The sequence below is a fragment of the Elaeis guineensis genome, chromosome 1 (assembly GCF_000442705.2).
Source record: "Elaeis guineensis isolate ETL-2024a chromosome 1, EG11, whole genome shotgun sequence".
Lineage (NCBI taxonomy): Eukaryota > Viridiplantae > Streptophyta > Magnoliopsida > Arecales > Arecaceae > Elaeis > Elaeis guineensis.
The window spans coordinates 65,952,166-65,977,954 of record NC_025993.2 but is presented as its reverse complement, the minus strand read 5'-3'; the positions used below and the strand labels follow the sequence as shown (position 1 = coordinate 65,977,954).

Here is a 25,789-nt window from a genome sequence, read left to right as displayed (position 1 = left end):
AGAAATCATCTGACACAAAAATGCTTCAATGATCTTGTATATGTTCAATATAATCTGAGATTGAGGCTAAAATGCATTCAGGAGAAAGTACAACTGAAATATACTGATCCGATACTAGATGATTATGCGGACGAGGATGACGATCCGATCATCGGATGGCTTGCAGGTTAGCAGCAGGAGTCAGAGCTTGATGAGTCAGGATCCCCTCCACGACCAGCCAATGTGGTAGCTAGGGAGATCAGGGTGGATCTAGGACAATAGGCAGAAAAAATATTCCACATAAAGTTTCAGCTGACAGCCACAGCCTGAGGGGATACAGGAGACTCATTCATCACATGACTCGATGTCCGATACATCTTCACAGATGTTCGAGCGACAGATGTTTAGACGAGATCTGCAGTCAGCAAGAAGACATCCATCCTCTCAATCACAAGAAACTCAGTTACAGAGGGGCACAAGGGGGAAAAGAAAAGACAGTTGCACGTGCGCCACTCTCGAGAGTACAGGAGCAATCTGGCTCAGATTCGGAGATCAGATAGAATGATGATAATACTGGTAGTAGTAGTCATGGATCTAATGATCAGAGAGAAACTGGAGGACAGGAGATCACTGTTTATGAGACACAACCGCAGGGTGATATTCGATTCACTTGTGAGTTCCAGTTTACACATGCCACACAAGATAGGGACCATGATGGACGAGTCGGTAGAGATCGTGGAGAGTCGATTTCATATAGATGACGGACTCCTAGAGATCGTCCAGCATACGATGCACCTACCGATGATCTTGCACGTGGAGTAGGGTCCATGGATGTATCTGGATCATTCTCGCATTATAGATCCTATTATCCGTAGTCACCTTATGATCCATATGGATATGGTGCATCCGAGATATCGTCTTCTAGTGGTTACTATCTTATGCAGCCTGGAGCATCTTACGGATCATATTTTGCTACCGACATATTCGGATGGGCTCCTCCACAGTCATACCATCATCTCGAGGATACTTCTCAGAATCAGAGTTTGAGTGAGAGATTTGAGATGTCTTACAATCCAGAGAGGATGCCTTATGGGATGAATATTCAAGAGTACAGTGTATCTTGGTTAGAGGGTTGGACTGATGTTCCTCCAGATGATGCTAATGATCCAGATATCACGAGCATGACAGACACTCAATAAGAAATTAGATGTAGAGCAGATCTTGAGGTTAGTATATCATTCTTTGTGCTTTGTACTTTAAAAATTTAGATATATTTTAATGCACATATATATATATATTTTAATTTTAAGATGATATAGTTGTAATATAATGTAAATAAATATATATTTAAAATTTTGAATCAAGAGTCCCTGTACCGCTATCGAACTCAAAAATTGAACCCAAATATGCCAATAATATGTAATATAATATAATTTTGGGGTTGTATTTATAAATTAATAACTTGAACATAAAAAAAAATGAAACAAAAAAAAATTTGTATCGGTACCGAACTGGTACGCCGAAATATACCATGTGTTGGTACGATATCGGTATCGTACCGTACCGGTCCGCCATCAGTATGGTGTCCGGTACCAGTACAGCGGATCTTGTTTAATTTTATCTGATAGTGAGATATATTGTGATTTTTATCATGAATATTATTGAAAGTCTTTTCAATAAATTGAAACACTTCCAATTCAGCCAATTGAGAATTATCGATCATCGAAATAATTTTTATTAGTCTCACAATCCACCAGTGATATCTAGTAGTATGTAGTAGCAATCCAGTAGAATTGAATGGATGAACCTTTAGGTGTAGTTATCGTATGATTCGATTCTTCTATCGTGAGTTCCGACAAGATGGAGGTTATGGATAACTCGTCAAACCATACATTATGGATAACTCGTCAAACTACACATCTGTTATATGTTATATTCAATTGACTTGAGTTCTTTGTGAAACTTTATGGAAATTCTTTTTCATCATTCAAACTATCATGGCCATGGACTTCAGAACTCAGTGTCATGATCAACATAGGATTTTTTCTTATTTACTAAGGTCGATAGATCCCATCTAGGCGCACATCTTATTCCTTTAATGAATCTACTACAGCCAACATACACCTCAAGATTTCATATGGCTAGGAGATCGAATTATAGTGCAGTCAAACTACAACAACCTCATTGTGAATAGTCGAGGCATCGCAGGTCAAAGAACTATTCATACTATTGTAGTATCGAGTATGTCACTGACGAGAACATAGATATCCGAGTGGCTACTCGTGTTGGTTACATTCGATACTCTTGTTTTCTAACAATCACCTTTACTCTCACTCCAATATCTCTACACTAGATTTGAGATCCGTCTATCCTAAAGGGATGCGATCCGTGCACCAATCTATCCGGATGAATCACTGTCCCCGAATGATCCAACATTTTTTCTTATCTACTAAGGTCGATAGATCCCATCTAGGCACACATCTTATTCCTATAATGAATCTACTACAGCCAACATACACCTCAAGATTCCATATGGCTAGGAGATCGAATTATAGTGCAGTCAAACTACAACAACCTCATTGTGAATAGTCGAGGCATCGCAGGTCAAAGAACTAGTCATACTATTGTAGTATCGAGTATGTCACTGACGAGAACGTAGATATCCGAGTGGCTACTCGTGTTGGTCACGTTCGATACTCTTGTTTTCTAACAATCACCTTTACTCTCACTCCAATATCTCTACACTAGATTTGAGATCCGTCTATCCTAAAGGGATGCGATCCGTGCACCAATCTATCCGGATCAATCATAGTCCCCGAATGATCCAACGATCGGAAGCAATTTATGAATTAATCATTAATGACATATGTATTAAATTCTCAACTTTCGAGAATGTGTCATTACTCTTATTAATTCATTGGATGATTCATAGACACATTACATAATATGAATCGAAAAATCAATCTAATTTTTTTTTTCATTAATAAGTCAAAATTATAAATTATGCCCTTAGAAAGATTACATGTGTTGGCCTAATTGGCTTATAGGGCATACATCTAACAACTTTAATATTAAAATGATATAGGGTGATGTTTAGAGAAAAGAAGTTGACCACTTTACCTCCTATGGCTTCTCCCTCGTTCTTTAGTTTTTTAAGTTGGCAAGCACAAGCACCAAAATTTTGAGGGTGTCCTGTGCTGGTCGCTCTCTCTCTCTTTGGCAACATCTGGTGCATTTATCATCTTTAGGTTTTCAAGTGTATCATCATTCGTGGTTAGTTTTTCTTAGTGTTGTACGGACACAAACATGAGATTCGAATTTGGACATGTTTCTAAGTGTTTGACTCAACAAGAGTGAAAAAAGAGATACAAGGATACATAGAAAAAATAATTTTAACTAAAATATATGCATTTAAATATCATATAAAAGCAAATATTGAGAGATGTTTTTTGTTAAGGTCTTCCGGTATGCATGTTTCTCATCCAAACATCCTAGTTAGCTCAAGGATTTTGGAAACATGACAGTTTGTAAAATTATTATGATACATGCTTAACCAATGTCTGGGAAGAACAGAACCTCAATTTAGGCATTATTCTTAGTGGATAAATTAATTGTTGGAGTCAACTATCTGCCAATTTCTACAAACTAAGATAACAAACTTCTGTAAGTATCCAAGTGTCCGACATGTATCTAACTTGGATATGTATATGATGATATGTATTCTACACAAATTCCAGGAGCTGGACATGAGCATCTAGGTAAAACAAATTCTTCATTTCCTTATTGGATCCTTCCTCTTTTTGGATTCTTGTTGTGCATAGTGAAGTCATGCAAATTATGTCTCCTGAAGCCTGCCTACTCTCTATTTATAAATGAGGAAGATGTTGATGTTATGGAGAACTCTTGGTGTCAAAATCTTGTGTCTAGGACTCAACAATAAAGTAATGGCTTCTTGAACTTGGCATAAGATACCTATGTGGAAGAGTCAGATCCTGATAAACCTCTATTTCTTTTCCTGACAAGGGCTGTACAATGGGAGCCAGACTGCTTCCATGGTACTCTCAAAATGCCTTTGGACTTCATGTGATGTTAAACCAAATAAGGGATATCATAGCTGAAATACAAATGACACCGGCCTATTGCAAGAAAGAGGATTTGGTCAATATGATTCTCAATCCAGTTTGAATATGAAGTCCCAGGAATCCCACAATGCCGCACTTGATTTTAACTTTGAGTCTTGTTGCCCAAAGAAAATCTGGGGCCAAAGTGCAATGGGATTCGCTCGTATCTTTCATGCTGAGGCTTTAGACTTATGATAAGAAAACACCAGTGATTTAATTTTTGTTTTTGTGAGGTCCATCATCATCTGATTGGTTTCTTTCATCATCATCATCATCACCATCATCTGATTGTTAGCAGACATGTCCCTAAGATAGAAAAGGAATGTTGGCCCTTTTGGTGCATGCATGTACATCCACTAGTAGAACTTCAAGTGACCTTTGGTGTTGTTCGCTTTGATGCACTTCAAGTTATAATGAACCCAAGCACCCAATAATTTGACTCCCATGATCCTATAGTTGGTGCAGTTGCATTCTGATGGATGGGTTCCCTTGCATCAAGGTAACCTGACAATGCACTATTGGTGCTCCAACTATTAGATATTTTCTTAGGCAGCCTCTATTGTGTGTGACATTTTCAGAGAATGAATCTTTATTGGATTAACCAGTGCTGTGACATTTACTAGACCGGCTTCTATTTAGGTGATGGCAGAATGCGCATAACATGGCATAGTCTAATGTTTTGGAATCCTACATCTTGCACGGCTAAGTTTTACCTGACTGTCCAAGTGGGACTTGCGATACTGCAACTAGCGGCAATGACCTAATCCAATTCTTAAGTGGTCTACTATCCATGCGAACTCAACGGGCAAATGTTGGTGGAAAATGTGGTTGAGAACTTGCATCATGTTCTTCTCGAGTATAGAACAACTTGTAGCCTTCACATGCATGGGTGCATGTGTCGTTAAGATTTAGTGAATCTTGTCAAAGGAAGTAGGGAACATCAGAATTGTCACAGTCGCGCTTTCCGAGCATCCGGTCAGTATAGTGAGTAATGGATGGAACAACTAAAATCTTTATTAGAGGTTTTCTGCTTTAGGTTTTTTATTGAGTTTGTTGAAGACTTAATGATTCGGAATCTTTGGGATAAAAGTTCAATTGAAATCTGAAAGCCCAAGGTTCTCATCTTGAAATCCAATAGATCTTGATATGACCTAGAAACATTTTCATTTCATATTATCTGGGAAGCAATAGAAGGATATTGGTCCATGCTAGAATTCAAGTCCCACACGAAAAGGCTCTGTCGTCACTCACTTTCTTTCTATAACTAGAGAAGTGTTTGTTGCCATTGAAAAAGTGAAGAAACGTTCCCTGTCAAAACATTGCTAAGCTCTTAAGTTGGAGACCTCTCTTTTCTACCTTGATATCATATTCCTTTCCTTCTCTCATGTCATTGCTATGGCCATTAATATTATAATTCATGTGATTACCTTTCATGGCTGCATATAATTTTTTTGTAATCCATGTGATTACTCTATGTTGATTTTATGAGAATCATACAACTTTTCCATTATCTGTGAGGAGATATTCTATTGAAGTTTCGATGAATACCTACGGACATGTGACCATCAAGTTTCCAAGCAGAGAACCTCGATTTAATGATTGGATCAAATCAATAAAGCAAATAATGTGTATAGATCTATGTTAGATTTGTAGGAAGTATGACAAGGGCTTATTTCAATGATAATAACTTTTGATCCATTGATCCGATTGCCTTGATATCATAAAGAGTTATAGAACATTGGAAAAACATATCATCACTCAAATTTCAGAGCAATCTAAAAGTCTGATTGGCCTTTGCAAATTTTAGATTTTAGGTCCACGAATCTGGATTCGGGACCAGTTTCTCAATGTCTGTAACTTTGAGTGCATAGAAGATGGCCTCTCAAACCTAATTAAAGATTTATTTAAAATAGTTAAAGAAGACAGTTAAACTCTCTTACACTTAAATTTTTATATTGATTCAATGGTTAATTCATCATGGCATCCCTTGGATTCCCGATTAGTGGATCTAATGGTCTAACTAACCTTCAACTCTAATAATTTGATGTGTTCGAAAACTCACTTGAGTTATTAAACTAATGATCCATCTGGACAACATGGAGTTCAATCAGCAAACCTACTCATATTTACTCTTCATTCTGATCCAACAGCTAATCATTTCTAGAAAGCCATTGTAATACAGCTTGTCATCATCCGACCGTACTATGTAACAGAAAGACATGTTTATTTGAGTTGATTATTCATCCATTTGTAGCAAAGCAATGTATGATCCATTATGATAAAACAAACAACTTTGAGATTTTCATTAATTTATGATGATCTAATAGTAGATCGGGCTATAGAAGTGCCTAAATCGAACCCAATTGGTTCAGATTATTATTGGGTCTAGATGTGAACCGGTTGTTGGATTCATACATCTTACTTGGAACCTATGTTCATCTTAGGTTGTCATTTTAGGCTATGAATCATAATGAATCAACTCTAACTAGGCTCTCGGAAAACTTCATTTAACTCAATCTTAGTGCATTTATTTGATCTGATAGCTCTTGGACCATGAAATGCATGTGCATGTGCATGTGCACGTGAAATGGAGAGCTAAAGAGACCCTAAGATGCTAAGGTAATGCTGGGAATTTTCGAAATGACTAACAGTTAGATCAGCCTAAAAATTAAACATGAATGAGTTACTAATTGAACTCCATGAGGTCCAGAAAGATCATTGTAATGACTCAAATGAGTTTTGGAACTCATCAAAGTATTGGAGAGTTGTAGGTTTGTCTACCCATTACATCTATTGGTTAAGAAGCTAAGGAATACCATGATGAATTTGACCGTTGGATTGGCATAAAAATTTAAGTGTAGTGTTTAACTGGTCTTGTTTAACTAGTTTAAATAGATCTTTTATTAGGTATTTGAGGAAACCTCTATGAACTCATAAAGTTACAGATGCTAACAAACTGATCCTGAATCTATATACAAGGATGTAGAATCTGAACATTGCAAAAGCCAATTGGATTATTAGATTGGTCTCAAATTTGGATTGATAATATGTCCTTTTATATTCTTTAACATACTTTTGATAGTAAGGTGATTTGATGAATGAATCAAGACTTATGGTCATTGAAATATGCTTGTCATTAGTTCCTACAAATCTTCTTTATAGATTTATATGCGTTCTTTACTTTATTGATTTGATCTAAGGTTTTACGTCTTGGCGGGATGGGGGCGTTCCGGCCATCCCATCCTGTTCTTGTAAGAAAATGAGACTAGGATGGATTTGGGACTCCAAAACCCATCCATGCGGGGAGAAAAGCAGAAAGAAGAAAGAAGGAAAGGGAAGATGATGAAAAGGAAAAAAAAATGAAAGAAACAAAGAAAAGCGACAAAAAAGAAAGCAAAGAGAAGAAAAGCAAAGAAAAAGGAAAGAAAGGTAGAAGAAAGAAAGAAAAATAAAGAAAGAAAAAGAAAAAAGAAAGAAAAGGAAAGAAGGGTACTGAGATGCATGATTGGGATTGCTATCATGACAAGACATGACAGGATAATGAGGCATCCCATTCCATGGAGAAACTAAGACACCTCCATCCCACGGGACTTCAAACTTTCATTTGACCTAATTATTAAACAAGGTTCCTTGCTCAATACTTTAATGCTCACATTTTCTTGGGTATTTATCAAAACTTCAACGGAATTTCCCCTTAGAGATCATGGATTAGTTGTGCGATCTTCCAAAAATCACTATAGAATCATCACATGGATTACAATAATAATGGCATGCTACCATGAAAGGTAATTACACTGATTAAATAATAATGTCTGTAGCCATAAGAGGAGAGGAACAAAACAAGGTGATGGCAAGATAGAAAATAAGGGTCTCTACCTTGAGAGTTCCAACAATGTTTCAACATGGAGGGCTTTTCTTCTTTTTCTCCAATGGCAAGTAAGGCTTCTCTATTATAGAGAGAAAGTTAGTAAGATAGCATTTTCATAAGAGACTCGAATTGTGGGGTGGAGAATATCTTTCTATTGTTGTTTGGATAATCTAAAATTAAAAAAAAAGTATCATTATCAAGATGTTTTGGACTTCCATCTGAGAACCTCGGGCTTTTGGATTTCAATTGAACCTTTATCTCGGAGATTCCAAGTTGTCTTATTTGTATAAATAAGAAAACTCAAGCTTATCCAAGCGATCGCCAATTCATCTTAAGAGATAAGTGAATGCACGACTCTTTAAATAATAAAGTCTGAAATAAACTCAATGAAAGTCCCAAAGCAGAAAATCTCTAATATATATCTTAACCATTCTATATAATACTGCTATATTAATTGGGCACTCAAAGAGAGTGATTAGATCATGAACATGGGTTATAGATCTTGATCAATTAATATTTTGATGTCCAATACTTCCTTTGACCAGATTTTCTTAAGTTTCATTATACCAAATCTTTGCAAGAATGTTGTAGGCGGTCAGTTTTCATTAGTTTTATGATGGATAAGATGCCTCATGTGAGTTCCCAACCACATACTTTCATCAAGTTTGTTCAAATGTTTTCTATAGACCACTTAAGAGTTGGATTAGGAAGTTGCCACATGTTGAAATACCATGGGTCCCACTTCGACACAAGTAAAACTTAGCATGCAAGACATTGGGTTCTAAAACATCAAGCAACACAATGATATATGCATTATGGCCATTACCTAATTAGAAGCTAGCTGTAGTAAATGTCATAATACAAGCTAATCCAACTAAGATTCATGGGGTGAAAATGTCCCACCCAAATTGAATTTGAAAGTTCCAATTAATCAAAAGAAGTGGAGAGAGAGGGATCGAACCCCCGATATGATAACTCGTACAACATATGAGTCAAGGTATGCTATCTCGGTACTAAACCCCATACCGGTGCCACTCTTTCACTATGCTGATATGTTCGGTATAGGTGCTGGTTCAGTACACCGAGTGTCAGCACACCTCCCATACATATACCGGTACCGAACCGGTATGATATGGGATGCCTTTTACCATCGGATTTGGTGCGGTATGCCCCATACTGCTTGGTTCGGTGTGGTATGACATACTATGGTATGAGCAATCCATTGCTTTAGTCCACTTGCCCATCTCTCCCCATTCTAGTTTAAAACTGAAAAATTTTTAGGTGACATGATACACAAAGTAAAGATCGATAAAATCCTTTGTTTCCCTTTCCTTTTTTATTTATCTATTTGTATTTATTCTTTTATTTTATTCTATTGGTATTTTATTCTATTGCTTTTGTTTATATTCTGTTATATCATATTCCTTATTATATATTTTATAATAAATTTTTATAATTTCATAGTTGGAAGCTACAAAGGGAGATTCATGAATTTGTGAGCCTAATCGTAATATAGTTTATAAGCTATGAACTTAATGGTGGTCCAACGATAAATCTTGTTGATCATAATATTAGATGGAGAATGCACAGCCGAAAGCTAGCATTTGGCTATGTTATTTCAGATCTAATTTTGATTTAGGACTCTTAAGAAAACAAGGGCCTTCTGATTTAAATTAGGCTGAAAGTTTGTCTTGTGTTAGAGCACTCTCAGACCAATTACATAAATTTTGATAGAAAAAATTCTTTTTGTCAGCATATTTATTCTTCATTCGTTGTAATTTACAGAAAAACAGGGAAGGTCATTTAACTAATCAAAACATGAGTATATATAACAATACTTTCGTATAGAAAAGATTCTCAAATTTAATGTAACCTCTGTCATTGCTCATAAGCCCATCTGTTCCCATCTTCTTTTTCTCCACTTCAACCCTCTCTCACTTGTGTAAATGGCTTCCTTTCCCAGAGGTACTCTTCAGAGTCAACCATCTGTTTGCCACTTACCCACTAGCTACTGCCACTAGCAATCATTACCCACTAGCTACTGCCACCACCAATCATTACCCACTTGTCCTCTCTCTTTCTCTCTCAACTATTTGAGGGCCTTGGGTTACACATACATTATATTCTGACTGAGCTACCAAAAAGTTTCTATTTGAACTGGTGAGCTGTGTCCATCTCAACTAAGTCAAACCTGGTTCATGCTATCCTGACCCAAGTCAGGCCCCATTTCTAGCACCAAGTTTGTGTTCCATAATCAATAATATGAAAGGTCAAGGTGTTTAATGCTCCATTATCAAGTGGGGTACTTAAACAATATTATAAACATGCAGTGGGGTTTATACAGAGTCCATGTCTCTAAAACTAGGGACATATAAGCTTGAAAAAGATTTGTATAGGTCCAATTTGATTGACTGGTTCAATTATGGTAATGATGTTGTGTCGCAACCAGAGATCTAAGTCAAGCTTCATATAAGAAAGTTATGCAGTATCTACCATCAAAATATAAAAGGTGCACTAATGAGCATGATAGGTTGTGCACTAGCTGGTTCACACATCTTTTAGTAGGATCCTTTCAAAAGTTTCTTAAATTAGATGACAGCTTTAGCAAATTTAGTTCAAATATTTTGGTTGCTTGTATGCAAATCTCAGAATAGATTGTTTATCCATGCAATCTTAATTGCATCCTTATTTGTCTAGACTCTTTTGAAGTCTACAGTATATCTGATAATTGTTCCTTGTCTGTATAATCCTAGTACTTAGATGGACAAGGTAGGTTGGCCTCTGGATTAATGACAGTGTTGGTTGACGGCAGTTCTCTCTCTCGCATAAAGTTGCCTTGGCTAGGAATTCAGCAATTATCACTTGGCCCAAGTGATTGATGTTAGGATGGTAGGTTGTCATAAGAATTCACTATATTCTTCCATGACTTATGCTCTCCAGCAAGCCCCACTTTGATGGGAAAAAGTCTTGATGATGATTAAAGGAATTTGTTTTTTTTTTTTTCCCTCCATTGGTTACTTGTCTTTTAAATGGAAACCTGATGTATCTCTTTTACCTCACCTTGTACATCAAGCACAAAACAATGTATAATTTTATGCATGGATGCTAGGATAATTCTTAGTTTATACATATATATATATATATATATATATATATATATATATATATATATATATATATATATATATATATATATATATATGCAAGAGATGCTTTTACGGGCATCAATGATGGAATGACCAATTGTCAGTTCATGTTTATTTAGAAAGCAAGTGGGTATGGCAAGCAAACTTGGTTTTGCTTTAAAATCATAAGGAAGTTGACTAGCATCATGTTTGACAATTAATTAGTGATCTGATGATACCTTCATATTGTTCCTATCAAGGTTTTAGACACTGAATTGTATCAGTCTATACTTGAAACGATGCTATTACACATGTTATGGGTGCTATGCTGATATAGCACTTTCACAATGTTTGGTGCCAGGGTATATTATACCATATTGGTAAAGTAGCACTACAGGACCTGGTACTGAAATGTAGAACGTTGGTTCCAATTGTTGAGAACTTGAAATTATTCATATTGTTTGTTTCACAGATTCATATTGAGAAACTGATATTGATATAAATATTTTCTTTAGAGGATATATATAAAGTTCTAATGGTCAAGCAGGATATGTAGACACCACCATTGCAGCCTTGCCTTGGATGCCTTAGGCTTGGTTCTGAGGATGGATGATTATGCTGGCTGAGCAGCACAGCATGGTCTACATTTTCCCTCTTGGCTTTTGATGATATGATTTTATGCCCAAGCTTTTCCATGACATAAGACCTGAATCTCTCTCTCTCTCTCTCTCTCTCTCATATGTGCGCATGCTACACACACACAAACTTTCACAAGTGAAAGTTTATTCTTTGACAGGATCTTAATGCTTTAACATACAGTGTTAACATCATCCAGAGGTGATAGATTTACTGCTTGCATGGCGATTTTATATTTTCCGAGCCTGAAGGTTTCATTAACTGTGATTGATTTAGAACATAGAATTAATACCTATATATGCTTGCTTACTGGAGCTTGTGACTGAAAATGTAATTTGCATGACAGTATTAAATCACTTGCGGTGGCATCTAACCTGCTGCACTTTCTTTAGATAGGCCCTGAAATTTTTTTGGCTCCTGAAAATTCCAACAGTATACATTCTATTTGCTAGGCTTTTGGTTGGGCATGTGCTAGAGGGGATCATATAACATTGGAGCATTTGTTTGTATACTGGCTTGCACCCATGCAGGCTACATTGCTGGGAGTATGGGCATTCAGGTTGTTTACTGAGCCCAGAAAGAGCAAGGTACAACAAGGTGAAGAATACAAGGTCAAATCTGAATGACGGGTTCCGTTGCTGGAACTTTCTAACTTCTGTCCTGTTTCATATGTAATCTTTTCCCTTCTCTTGCATTCTGTGTAATTTGTTGGTAAATGATGGAAAATGCCTGTTGATTTACCAGATCCTATTTTCATTTAAGCAAATTTTGATCTGACTTCCTCTTGAATTACAATTTGCAAATCTTGCACATGTTATTGCCTATCAAATGCTAGAGCCTGATTTTATTCTCAATCATTAATGTCTCTGAATTGCAATTGAGGACTCGGATTCTCTGATTCATGCATGTTATGTCATTTTATCATTTCTCTAAGAGTAGTGTTATAACTATGAACAAAGCCGCAGAAACATGGTAATAATTAATTGTAGAGAAATTTCCTGCGCCGTAGCAGTCTGACATTAAAGGAAGAAAATTGAAATGGACTAGCGCCGTTTTGTAAGGCTTGTTTATGAGATGGGCTTGTCATTCTTGTGTTTTTGTTTAACATTAATAATGCTCTGTACCCCAGCGGATAATATAACCAGGCTTGTCGTAAACCATCACGGGTGAAATGGAGGCCCTGTTAAACCTCCTGCTCGCCATAGTACCCCAAACCCCAGCCACTAGAGAACAACCCCAAAGATATTTAGCACAGATATTAAAGCATTCAATAAAAACTAAAAAAGTTGGGCAGCATGGGCTGTGCACATGCAGCGTGGAAGGAATTGGACTCCAGGGAGTCCTCTTCCGCATGATCTCCAATAGGGATGGAAGTCGGGGACTCTTGCTCTGGCCCTCTTTTAAAGAGGGCCAAGCCTCCCTTGAACCCCACCAGCTCCGGCCTCCTATTGCTGGAGAAGTCGACGTTTCTTTTTTCTCCTCCGGATAAGTTTCTATTGAGTTCGTGGAAATTGCAGGCCAAGAATTACTGCAAAATATGTCATGAGGCCAGCCCTTATAGATTAACCCTCCTTCCTTTCTTGTATGGCTTTTAGAGCATAGGTTTCAGCCAGTAAATTGCTGGATTTAGATGGGATTTGAGTGCTTTGTTTTGCTGTTCATTTTTTTCTTGATTTTTTGATATTGACTGATGTTGGTGAGCATCGAACCGACGATCGTCGGTTCGATCGCTGTGGGCCACATTAGTGGCTACAACTGTCGTCGACCTTGAGCCCCTCTATTCGGGGAATAGGAGGGGATGGGAGATCTCCTATTTTGCTGAAACAAAAGAAGAAGAAGAAGGAAGAAAGAAGAAAATAAAAAAAAAAAAGAAAAAAAAAAAAGAGGAAAAAAAAAGAGTTTCTCTCTCCTCTTATCTCTCTGTCCTCTTTTTCTCTCTCTACTTTCTCTCTCCATTTTTTTTCTCTACTCTCTCTACTTTCTCTTTCTAAAATTTTTTTTCTAAGTTATTTCTCCCAGAGTTTCTTAGATCTTTGGAAGATTAATGATGCCTTTGAATGATCCTAGTGAAGAAATTCTGATCTATGATCGTTGGATAGCATACTGGCATCCATCTTGGTTAGATAAGATACTTTTAGATTTTATTATCCATAATTTTATTGAATTATCTATGTAGTAATTCAATCATGATTTGATTAAATTGTTTTGATCAGATCGATCGAAATTTCAGACAATATTGCTAGATCGGGCATGTTCCATTTTATTAATTTCTCTGTTCTATGATTTCTTCATTTGATTTATGAACTCAATGAAAGATTTTTGGTCCTATCACTTCAAATCTAATTTGATCAAGTAGACAGACTCTGGCGCATCTTATAGGTTGGATATCATATCTCTACTATTCGAGACTTTGTCGAGCTGCACAGAATTTGATTTTTGTTGATCTTTATTGAATCCTTGCATCTTTAATAATTTTGATCAAATTGATCTCGGATCATCGGATGGCGTACCGACCTTCATCTTGATTCTCATCGGACACTACTTTGGACACTACTGATTTGATCATCCTCAATCTTTGTTTAACCATCTGTGTCCTAATTGGATCTTGATCGGATGAAATTGGATGACTAGACTGACTTAGACTATTGGATATGATTACCATCATTTTATCTTTCTTTGTTATTCGTATTCCTTTTGACTATTAGATTTGATCATTTATAAGATTATAGATATTCAGTAATGGGATACTATGATATGATTTATGAATCAAAAATTTTGGAAGAAAATTTTGAGAATTATATAGATTTATTGGAATGCGTATGAGGTAAGTAGTGTTTTTATTTTTACTAAATTTATTTGATAAATTATAAATTAATGAATTGATCAATTTTGAATTATATAAATTCATATTATGAATATTGTTGCCCAGCTATGCAACCCAAGAGGGGCGGGGGGGGGGGGGTGAATTAGATTTTTAGATAATTTAACGTTAATTTAGAACTATAAGGATTAAATAACAAAGAGCAGGATATATATAGAGAGTGATTTAAACAAGGTATAGAAATTAGATGCAAGAATGTAAGTAGATAAGAAAATTTAGAAAGAGAGCAAGTAAGTCCAACATAAACAAATAAGATTTATAGTGGTTCGGTACCAATCTTGCACCTACATCTACTCCCCAAGCTCCTACTTGAGAATTCAAATCCACTAAACCGTATTCAACAAGAATACAATGTCGGTACCTCCGACTCTAGCTATCCCAAGCTAGAACACTTGTTTCTCAAGTACAAGCTAACCCAATACAATCCGATTCAAGGTTCGGATCAATCTTTTCAAGTTTTGGAACCCTTCTAAAATTAAAGATCAAGACAAAATAGAGTATGTGAGTTAATCATACGAAAATATAAATTTAGCTCTTTTATTGAGTAAATAAAACTTTAAATGCACTTTACACAATAAGAAGGAAGCTTTTCTGATTTTTCTCAAGGTGGTTGAAAACTTGAATGAGCTCTTGAGGGGTTGGTGAACTTGAAATGAAAGCTTCTTTAACTTCAAGAGAGCTCTTTGCTTAGGGCTGAAATGAATGCTTGAAGAACCTTGTTTATTCCTTCCTTTAAGTGCCTTTTATAACTTCAAATGATGGTGGAGAGTAATCTGGATAGATTTAAAGCCGTTGAAAATCATTAAATGAGTATTAAATGTAGCCAAAACGAGCTGAAAACTAGCCGTTGTGGAGTTTTTCCGTCACAAGGTTCGACTCATAGGGTCGACTCATGTACATGAGTAGACTCATGGGGTCGACTTCTGTGGCACAGAACAGAAGATGACTGTTCTATAATTTTGGCGTACACAGCAACAAAGGTCGACTCATAGGGTCAACTTATGCACAGGGATCGACTTATGGGGTCAACTCAATTTGGTGTGCCAGCCTAAAAATCAGCGTGCCGTTCAGCTCCTTTTGACATGAGTCGACTCACGGGGTCGACTCAATTTTATAAACATGATTTTTTTTTTTCAAAATACACATCCAAAAATTTTAAAATTACCTCCAATAGATCATAAATCTTTTGTTCTTGCTCTTGAGGCTTTCGAGTTAGGATTTGATGAAATTATGATTTTACCCCTGATAAACAATAAATCTTTTTTCAAGCCAAAATCATTAGTAACTCCCTCAAATGCTTTGTAATCATCAAAATCAATTCAAGAAGCAACAATCTCCTCCTTTTTGATAATGACAAAATACTTGAACAAAAGCAGAGTATAACATATATAAAGCATTGAACATGAATTTCAAATTTATGAAGATGCATCACTTAAACATCATAGCCAGTTATTTGAATGAAATACATCATGAGTAGTTTGAAGATCAATTTGAAATTTGCTTATAAGATCATTTGCTTTGAAGATTAAATTAAAAATTACTGACAATTTTAGTTCTTTGACACATTTGCTTTGACAATTTTGCTTATTGCTCTCGATTCTATTTCTCTATTGCTTATTGCTCGATCTCAATTTTTGATTTTCTACTTCTCCTTTTTGACAGCATCAATTAAGATCTTAAGGGATTTTGAAGACAAAAAAAAGATAACATAAAGGATATATTTTCTCTACTCCCCCTTTTTGATACCATATTTTATTTTTTAACTCTTTCTCTTTGATTGTCTATTTCTCTACTCTCCCTCATTATAGCAATCATAAAGGACATATCAATTTGCTCATATAGAAGATATTGCTATTCATAATATTTCATAGCACAAATATGAGTTATTTTTCATATCTCTAATTAAGACAATTCAATTGATCCCAATTATAAATATTCATTGAAATTCAAAGCATATAAATATATATATCTAAAATGTGACTGAATACATAAGTGTTCCAATACATATGAGTCAACTCAAAATACAAAAGTCATGGATAACAACTATCCAAGAGTCAATCAGCCAACAAATACAAAGGCCATAAGATAGATCCTAGACATAAAAGGCTAACTATTCTAGATCTAATATATATCATGGCTGGAGGCATCAGAATCAGAAGAGTCTGAGATATGATGAGGAGATGTAGGATCAAATCCACGGGCACGACCTCGACCACATTTGCCTTAGCCACGAGTAGAAGTACTGGCACGAGTAGAGGGGTGAGAAGATCCTAGAGCTTGGAAAGCTATGGACTGTGCTAGGAGAGAAAGTCTGATGGTGTCCACAAGATCCAAAGCTCTCGATACAAACTGCATCAGGGTATCAAACCGAGTACAGACAGTCTAACTGGAGTCCCTAATCCCTCTCCTCAAAAAGTCAAATCCACCCTCCAAAACTCTCCGAAGTCTAGCCGCCTCTGCAGACAGGTTGGAGACCTTTGTGATGTCCTCATGCGGCTGAGGATGGGCTAAGGCTAATACTTGCCTCTGCAAATCTAGAACTCTGCCCATCAATCTCAGAACACATCCCTCAAGCTCCTCAAATCGTACGGACTAAGCTATGAGCATCTGAAAAATAGTAGAGATATGAGGGATCAAAGTCTGATCTGGTCATCTTGAGATGTCGACCTCTGAGCAAAGACTAAGGTGGCAAACTGCTGAGATAAAATAGAGGCAACACGCTGGGACATTAGCTCAATCTGATCATCTGCAAGTCTGAACTCTGAAGGATGTACCCTGCTTCCTGATTGTAGAACTGAAGCATGCCTCTTCACTGACACTGAGGGACCAATCTCGTGATCAGACATGAACTGAATATCAGGAGATATTCTGTGATCACGAGGAGGTGAAGACAGTCTCTCCTCCTCTGCTCTCTCCTCAATACCCTTTGACCAACTGCCATCAGTCTTTGAAAATTCCTTGCAGTGCAGTGTGTGGCGGTTGATGGTGTCAAAGTGTGATAATTTGGTGACTGCCTCCCCCTCAAAACAGACTCTGAACTTCCTAAAGATCAGGGTGAGTGCCATACCATAAGGCAAGTGAGCCTTAGACCTGTTCAGGGTCTCCCTCATAGCCTCAAACATCAAAAAAGGAAGGTTCAAGGGGGTCTGGGTGATCACATGGTACATGATGCAAATATCCCTACTAGATAAGAGGTCATGCCTACCACTCCTAAGGACAGAGCTTGGTCACCATGTGATGCAAAAGCCTCATTTCCACTGAAAGTATCTTGGCTTCTAATCTATTTAAATTTTTAATAAAAGTTCTTCCTAAGATAACATTAATTCCTTCTTCTTTGATTGGGAGCTCCATATTAGTATAGCCTTCACAAGGCAAGTGCAGGATTTGTTCTAAATACAATGGATCAAGAATAATATCAACACCTTTCACTATAGATTTTACTGTTCTATTGAAGTAACTTAAGTTCAAATAAAATTCTCTGACTAAATCAACATAAGTATTTTCTTTCAATAGACAGTAAAACTCTCATCTTTGATTTTTAATCTTTGATCCAATAGAGAACTCTTCTTTTTCAAAAAATTTGAAATCTATATTCTTCTCAGATTTCACTTTTTGATCAGAGAGAGGTACCTTGCTTGGACTGATGTGTAGAAGCTGAAGCAGGACTTGGAGCTAGAATTGGAGCAGGAGAGGGCTCGACTGCCATTCCTTTTCTGCGCACACTCTCTTCCAACCCGCGAACAGATTTTCTTCTTTGTGGTAACTTCATTTTAGAAGCCATTTGGACAAAAGAGACTTGCAAGGAGCTTAGGAGACTAAATGACAGGTAGAGAGGAAAAGATTTTAGAAGAAAAAGCAAAGATTTTGGGGAGGTAAATCATCGGTTTGGAGAAGAGAGGTTGAATCTAGGGCAAGCTCGAACTGTCCAAATGAGGAAGAAAGAGGAGAGAAAGTTGGTTCCTTAATGGGCGATTTAAAGGATGAAGATTGGTGGGAAGAGATTTTGAGAGAAATCTTTGGTTTGAGAGAGAAGAGAGGGAGAGCTTTCGTTCGGTGGGAGAAAGAAGAAGAAGGGTAAGAGTCGGCTCAACAAAAATTTTCCAATAAAAAGAGAGCACCCGAAAGGTTTTGTCAAAATTATAAGTTTACCCTAGGGTCGACCCTGGGGGTCGACTCATGGCACGAAAAAATTCAAAAGAATGATGAAAAAATTTTGAAAAAAAATTTGAAACTTTGAGAGAAGGGTGTTTACCCAGAGATTGATCATGTGAAGGATAGTTTTGAGTTTTTGAGCTCTTAAGAAAAAGGAGAGATAAGAATTGAGCTCAACAAATTTGGTTCAATAAATTTTTGGCATTAAGAACTTGGAATCAGAGGGATACTTAAGCTGATGGATCAAGGATTCCTAGTTCTCTCCTAATTTCACAAAATCTATCTTCACTTAAGACCTTGGTAAAGATGTCAGCTAATTATTTTTCAGTACATACATAATCAAGAATTATATTATTATTTTGGACATGTTCTCTTATAAAATAATGTCTAATTTCAATATGTTTTGATCTAAAGTACTGAATTAGATTTTTAGTTAGATTAATAGCACTAGTATTATTACATTTTATGGGAGTTTTATTGAGTTTGATGCCAAAGTCTTCAAGTTATTGCTTAATCCACAAGATCTTAGCACAACAATTTTCGACTGTAATATATTCGGCCTCGACCGTAGACAGTATTACCGAGTTTTACTTCTTGCTAAACCAAGAGATTAATTTAACTCCAAAAAATTGGCAAGTTTCACTAGTACTTTTTCTATCTAATTTACATCCAGCAAAATCGACATCTGAATATCCTATTAAGTCAATTGATGAGTCCTTAGAATACCATAATCCTAGAGTTTGTATACTTTTTAAATATTTAAGAATTTTTTTAACTACATTTAAGTATGATTCTTTTGGATTTGATTGAAAGCGAGCACATAAATAAACATTAAACATAATATCTGGTCTATTAGTAGTTAAATACAATAAAGAACCAATCATCCCTCTATAAAATTTTGAGTCTACATTTTTATCTCCATTCTTGTCAAGCTTACATGATGGGCTCATGGGTGCACCAATTATTTTGGAGCTCTCCATTCCAAATCTTTTGAGTAGTTCTCTTGTGTACTTGCTTTGGGTGATGGAGATCCCTTCCTTTATTTGTTTGATTTGGAGTCTGAGGAAGAATATAAGTTCTCCTATCATGCTCATCTCAAACTCTCCCTGCATGAGCTTGGCAAAATCTTGATAAAGAGTTTCATTACTAGACCCAAAAATAATATCATCAACATATATTTGTATAACTAAGATATCATCGTGATTTTTTTTAATGAAAAGGGTTGTACCGATATTTTCTCTTGAAAAATTATTCTTAAGCAAGAATTTACTTAATCTTTCATACCAAGCCCTAGGTGCTTGCTTTAGACCATATAGAGCTTTATTTAATTTAAAAATATGATTAGAAAAAGCATGATTTTCAAAACTGGAGGATTGTTCTACAAAAACTTCTTCAGCAATATAACCATTTAGAAAAGCACTTTTGACATCTATTTGAAATAATTTAAAATTCATAAAGCATGCATATGCAAGTAAAAGCCTAATTGCTTCTAATCTAGTAACAGGTGCAAAGGTTTCATCAAAATCAATTCTATCTTCTTGATTATAACCCTTTGCAACCAATCTTGCTTTATTCTTAATTACATTTTCATGTTCATCCAGTTTATTGCTATATACCCATTTTGTGTCAATTACCGGATAATTTTTAGGTCTTGATACTAAAGTCCATACATTATTTCTTTTAAATTGATTAAGTTCTTCTTACATTGCATTTATCTAATTATAATTTTTTTTAGCTTCATCTATGGTTTTAGGTTCAAGATAAGAAATAAATACAAAATGATTGTATGCATCTCTAAGTAAAGAACGAGTTCTTACTCCATGTGTAGGATCATCAATGCTTAGTTTCTTGGGGTGATTGTGATCATACCTCCATTCTTTGGATAGATCATTTGTATCTTGAGGTTGTTCTTGTTGTTCTTCACCTTCATCATCCTGTTTGTTTTCATGTTCTTTATCATTTTGAATTGTTGAGTCTTTTAGGGTGAGCTCCTTCATCCCTTCTATAAGAGGATCTGCATCATCAATACCTTCATTTTTTTTTGAGGAAAGATCATTAGTCTCATCAAAAACATGTATTGACTCCTCTACTACTAAAGTTCTTTTGTTGAAAACTCTAAAAGCTTTGCTACAAGAGGAATAACCAAGAAAAATAGCTTCATCGAATTTTGCATCAAATTTTTCTAATCTTTCTTTACCGTTGTTCAAAACAAAACATCGATAACCAAAAACGTGTAAATATGCAATATTTTAGTTATCTTCCTTTACAAATCTCATAAGGTGTTTTCTTTAGAATTGGTCTAATTAAAGCACGATTTAATATGTAATATGCCGTGCTAATTGCTTCCACCCAAAAGTACCTTGGGAGGTTGCTTTCATATAGCATGCTATGGGCTATTTCTTCAAGGGTTCTATTTTTTCTTTCTACTATCCTATTTTGTTAGGGTGTCCTAGGTGCTGAAAAGTTATGGTCAATACCTTTTTCATCACAAAATTTTTCAAAATCTTAATTTTCAAATTCGATTTCATGATCACTTTGAATATGTTGAATTGAAAAACTTTTTTCATTAGTAACTTTTCGATAAAATTTTGAGAACACATGAAAAGTTTCATCCTTATGTGCCAAAAAAAAAATCCATGTAAAATGAGAGAAATCATCAATAATTACAAAGCCATATCGTTTTCCATCCAAATTAGTAGTTCTAGTGGGTCCAAATAAATCCATGTGTAATAATTCTAATAGCCTAGAAGTTGAAATAATGTTTTTATATTTGAATGATATTTTTGTTTATTTATCTAGTTAACATGTATCACAAATTCTATCCTTTTCAAAATTTAAGTTAGGTAAATCGGTAATCAATTTCTTTTTAATAAGTTTTGAAAATAAATGCAAGCTAATATGTGCAAGCCTACGGTGCCAAAGCCAACTAGTCTCATTAATTTTGGCATTCAAGGCTACTAGGTATTACAAGTTTATCTTAGAAAGATCATTCAAATCTACCATATAAACATTACCATGTCTATGCCCAACAAATTTGATGCCTTCTTCATTGGGACTAGTTACTATGCATAATGAAGATTTAAAAATGACTTTGTACCCTTTATCACAGAATTGATTAATGCTCAATAGATTATGTTTCAAACCATCTACTAATAAAATATTTTCAATATACTTGGAGGGAGTGATACCAATGTTACCTATACCGATGATTTTTTCTTTGCTATTATCTCCAAAGATGACCATCCCTCCATCTTTTGCATCAAGCGTGATGAATTGAGATTCATCATCGATCATGTATCTTGAGCACCCACTATCAAGATACCATTTCCAATTTATTTCTTGGGATGTAAGATACACCTGCTTGCAAAAATCAAGTTTTCACTTTAGACCAAACTTTCTTGGATCTTTTTTGGTTAGTTATAGTGGTTCTTTTTGGAACCCATATTTTCTTCATATTAGAATTTTCAGATTTGTTAGAGAAACAAGTATAGGATTTATGTCTTACTTTACCACATTTAAAGCAAGTAATATTTGAAAACTTGTTGCTTGATGAGTTCGCATAGATATTTTTAAAAAAATTTTGTTTCTTTAAAGGGTTGTAGCCAAGACCGGCTTTATCATAAACGGCTTTTTGACTATCAAATATCATTTGAAGTTTAGTTGAACTAAGAGTGAACTTTTCTACCATAGGTTTTAACTTAGTAATTTTATTTTTTAAGTTTAGATTTTTTATGTCAAAATTAATTTTTTATTTAAAATAATTTTATTTTTTTAGTAAAGATTGATTCTTTGATTTTAATTCTTTGTTTTTTATCCCTAACTTCTTTAGATCATCAACTAGATCATAAAATACTTTTTGAAGTTCTTCAAAAGTAAAGTCATCAGGAGTTTCAGCGTTTACCTAATTTTTATGTGCCATAAGGCACAGGTTGGCTTGCTCATGTGGATCTTCTTCTTTGGAGCTTGACTCATCACTATCACTCCATGTAGCCACTATAGCCTTTTTTTTGTACTTCTTGGGACCCTTCTTAAGTTGTGGACATTTGGACCTGAAGTGCTCCGGCTTCTTACATTCATAACAAATAAGGGGTTGCTCCTTATCCTTCTCCTTGCTATGCTCTCCTTTGGTAGATGGCCTCTTCCTCATCCCTTATTTTTTTTTTCTTCAAAAATTTTTTAAACTTTCTAGTGATGAGGGTCATTTCTTCATCTTGCTCTTCATTTTCTGTTTCTTCAGATTCCTCATCGAGTTGAGTAGTGGACTTGAGGATGATTATCCTCTTCTTCTTGACATCTTCTTCTGGATGTTGTTTCATGCTTAGCTCGTGTGTCATTAGCAATCCTAGAAGCTCCTCCAAGGTTAAAATATTCAGATCTTTGGCTTCTTGGATTGCGGTCATTTTGGCCTCCCACGTCTTTGGTAAAGACCTAAGAATCTTTCTCACAAGATCGCTGTTAGAGTAAGACTTACCAAGACTTTTTAGACTGTTGGTGCAAAAATCCGCCTGCACCGAAGAAGCTGGAGTTGAGGAAGCCGCGGTCGCCGCCGGGACCTGCAAGGGAAGTCTAAACCGGAGGTGGGGTTGCTCCGGCAAGACCCTCCGACGCTCAAGTCAGTTCTCTGCCTCAACAAGAATGGAGTGCTCGAACGGAGAATTTAGCAGAGTTTTGAGATAAGGCAAAAGAGCTTAAAGAATAACGTATCTGAGTCCCCCTTTTATAGGCGGGGGAGGCAACAGACTGATGGCGACGTTTGTAACCGCCTGGTAGTGGGCCGCTCGTGGTCAGGGAAATTGATTGCGGAAGATAGTGGGGTAGACCCGTGGCCATCGCCCCAGCCCGCCACGTAGGGCCTACTGCAGGTAGTGGAGCGGCGTCCGTTGCTGCTAGTTGTCAGTGAGTAGTGGGATCGTGCAGCACCTGCCGCAGAGAGCGGGGCAACATCATAGCCGCTGACACAGCCTGTCAGAGGGTAGTGGGATCGTGCAGCACCTATCGCAGGAGGGGGTGGAACCACGGGGAATCCGCTACAGGAAGTGGAACAGGATCATGGCAGTTATTGTTATCTGCCAAGGGACACGGATCTGTTGATCAAGGCTCGGCAGTGGTCGGAGTTCGGCCTTTGTAGGAGTCCGGGAGGAGTCCCCCTTTCGGACGAGATCGCGGGTGGAGTAGGGATCCGGACGGAGCCACCCTGCTGTCGATGGCAGAGCCCGGCTTCCGTAGGAGTCCGGGCGGAGCCGTTCTGCTGTTGAAGGAGGAGCCCGACTCCCGTAGGAGTCCGGGCGGAGCCGTTCTGCTGTTGATGGAGGAGCCCGGCTCCCGTAGGAGTCCGGGCGGAGCTGCGCTGATGTCGTCGGCGGAGCCTGGCTCCCGTAGGAGTCCGGGCGGAGCTGCGCTGCAAACAAAGTCAAGGGTGAAGTCCGGCTCTGATAGGAGTCTGGATTGAGCTTACCAGCAATTGATATTGGGAGCGGAGCCCGGCTCCCGTAGGAGTCCGGGCGGAGCCGTTCTGCTGTTGAAGGAGGAGCCCGGCTCCCGTAGGAGTCCGGAAGGAGCTGCACTTGCTGTTGAAGGAGGAGCCCGGCTCCCGTAGGAGTCCAGGCGGAGCTGCGCTGATGTCGTCGGCGGAGCCCGGCTCCCGTAGGAGTCCGGGCGGAGCTGCGCTGCAAACAAAGTCAAGGGTGAAGTCCGGCTCTGATAGGAGTCCAGATTGAGCTTACCAGCAATTGATATTGGGAGCGGAGTCCGGCTCCCGTAGGAGTCCGGGCGGAGCCGTTCTGCTGTTGAAGGAGGAGCCCGGCTCCCGTAGGAGTCCGGGCGGAGCTGCACTTGCTGTTGAAGGAGGAGCCCGGCTCCCGTAGGAGTCCGGGCGGAGCTGCGCTGATGTCGTCGGCGGAGCCCGGCTCCCGTAGGAGTCCGGGCGGAGCTGCGCTGCAAACAAAGTCAAGGGTGAAGTTCGGCTCTGATAGGAGTCCGGATTGAGCTTACCAGCAATTGATATTGGGAGCGGAGTCCGGCTCCCGTAGGAGTCCGGGCGGAGCCGTTCTGCTGTTGAAGGAGGAGCCCGGCTCCCATAGGAGTCCGGGCGGAGCTGCACTTGCTGTTGAAGGAGGAGCCCGGCTCCCGTAGGAGTCCGGGCGGAGCTGCGCTGATGTCGTCGGTGGAGCCCGGCTCCCGTAGGAGTCCAGGCGGAGCTGCGCTGCAAACAAAGTCAAGGGTGAAGTCCGGCTCTGATAGGAGTCCGGATTGAGCTTACCAGCAATTGATATTGGGAGCGGAGTCCGGCTCCCGTAGGAGTCCGGGCGGAGCCGTTCTGCTGTTGAAGGAGGAGCCCGGCTCCCGTAGGAGTCCGGACGGAGCTGCACTTGCTGTTGAAGGAGGAGCCCGGCTCCCGTAGGAGTCTGGGCGGAGCTGCGCTGATGTCGTCGGTGGAGCCCGGCTCCCGTAGGAGTCCGGGTGGAGCTGCGCTGATGTCGTCGGTGGAGCCCGGCTCCCGTAGGAGTCCGGGCGGAGCTGGACTGACGTTGTCGGTGGAGCCCGGCTCCCGTAGGAGTCCGGGCGGAGCTGCGCTGATGTCATCGGCGGAGCCCGGCTCCCATAGGAGTCCGGGCGGAGCTGCGCTGATGTCGTCGGCGGAGCCCGGCTCCCGTAGGAGTCCGGGCGGAGTTGCACTTGCTGATGGCGGTTCCGCCGTGGGTTCCGACTGTGGGTATTTTATACCCAACACTAGTCCCCCTACATCCGAGTTTTGAATTTCAAACGAAGGAAGTACACAGAAGTACAGTCGGAACCGTCCCTTCGAATCTTGCGCACTGCCGCCCCTATTAAATGCGCGCACGTCAGAGTCCGCTTTTCGGTGAAGGTGACTTGAAGAGTCTTTTCGGAACCCCCGCTGAAATGCGATCCTAAGCATCATTTTGTGGGAATTCGTGAGCGGTCAACCCTCGATGGCGGTGAAGGGGATAAGCGCGCCACGCGGCACACCTTAGTTGGCCCAAGAGTACCCGCCGCCATAACTGCGCCA

General features: G+C 38.2%; 1 protein-coding gene and 1 pseudogene across 7 annotated transcripts in view; both read left to right on the top strand.

Annotated features, from left to right (window-relative positions):
* Nucleotides 1-12,518, top strand: part of LOC105035982 (aquaporin SIP2-1) — a 71,743-nt gene extending 59,225 nt beyond the window's left edge. Inside the window, exon 3 of one of the 7 annotated variants that reach the window (XM_073254295.1) lies at nucleotides 12,260-12,518. In XM_073254295.1, the coding sequence (XP_073110396.1) occupies nucleotides 12,260-12,355 (96 nt within the window). In that variant the 3' untranslated portion in view covers nucleotides 12,356-12,518. Of the gene's footprint in view, nucleotides 1-10,721; nucleotides 10,953-12,121 lie in introns of those variants that run through there. The other 6 variants (XM_073254308.1, XM_073254282.1, XM_073254305.1 and 3 more) reach the window with 6 other exon arrangements.
* LOC140854740 (uncharacterized) lies at nucleotides 137-3,274 on the top strand (annotated as a pseudogene).
* Nucleotides 12,519-25,789: the final 13,271 nt, after the last annotated feature.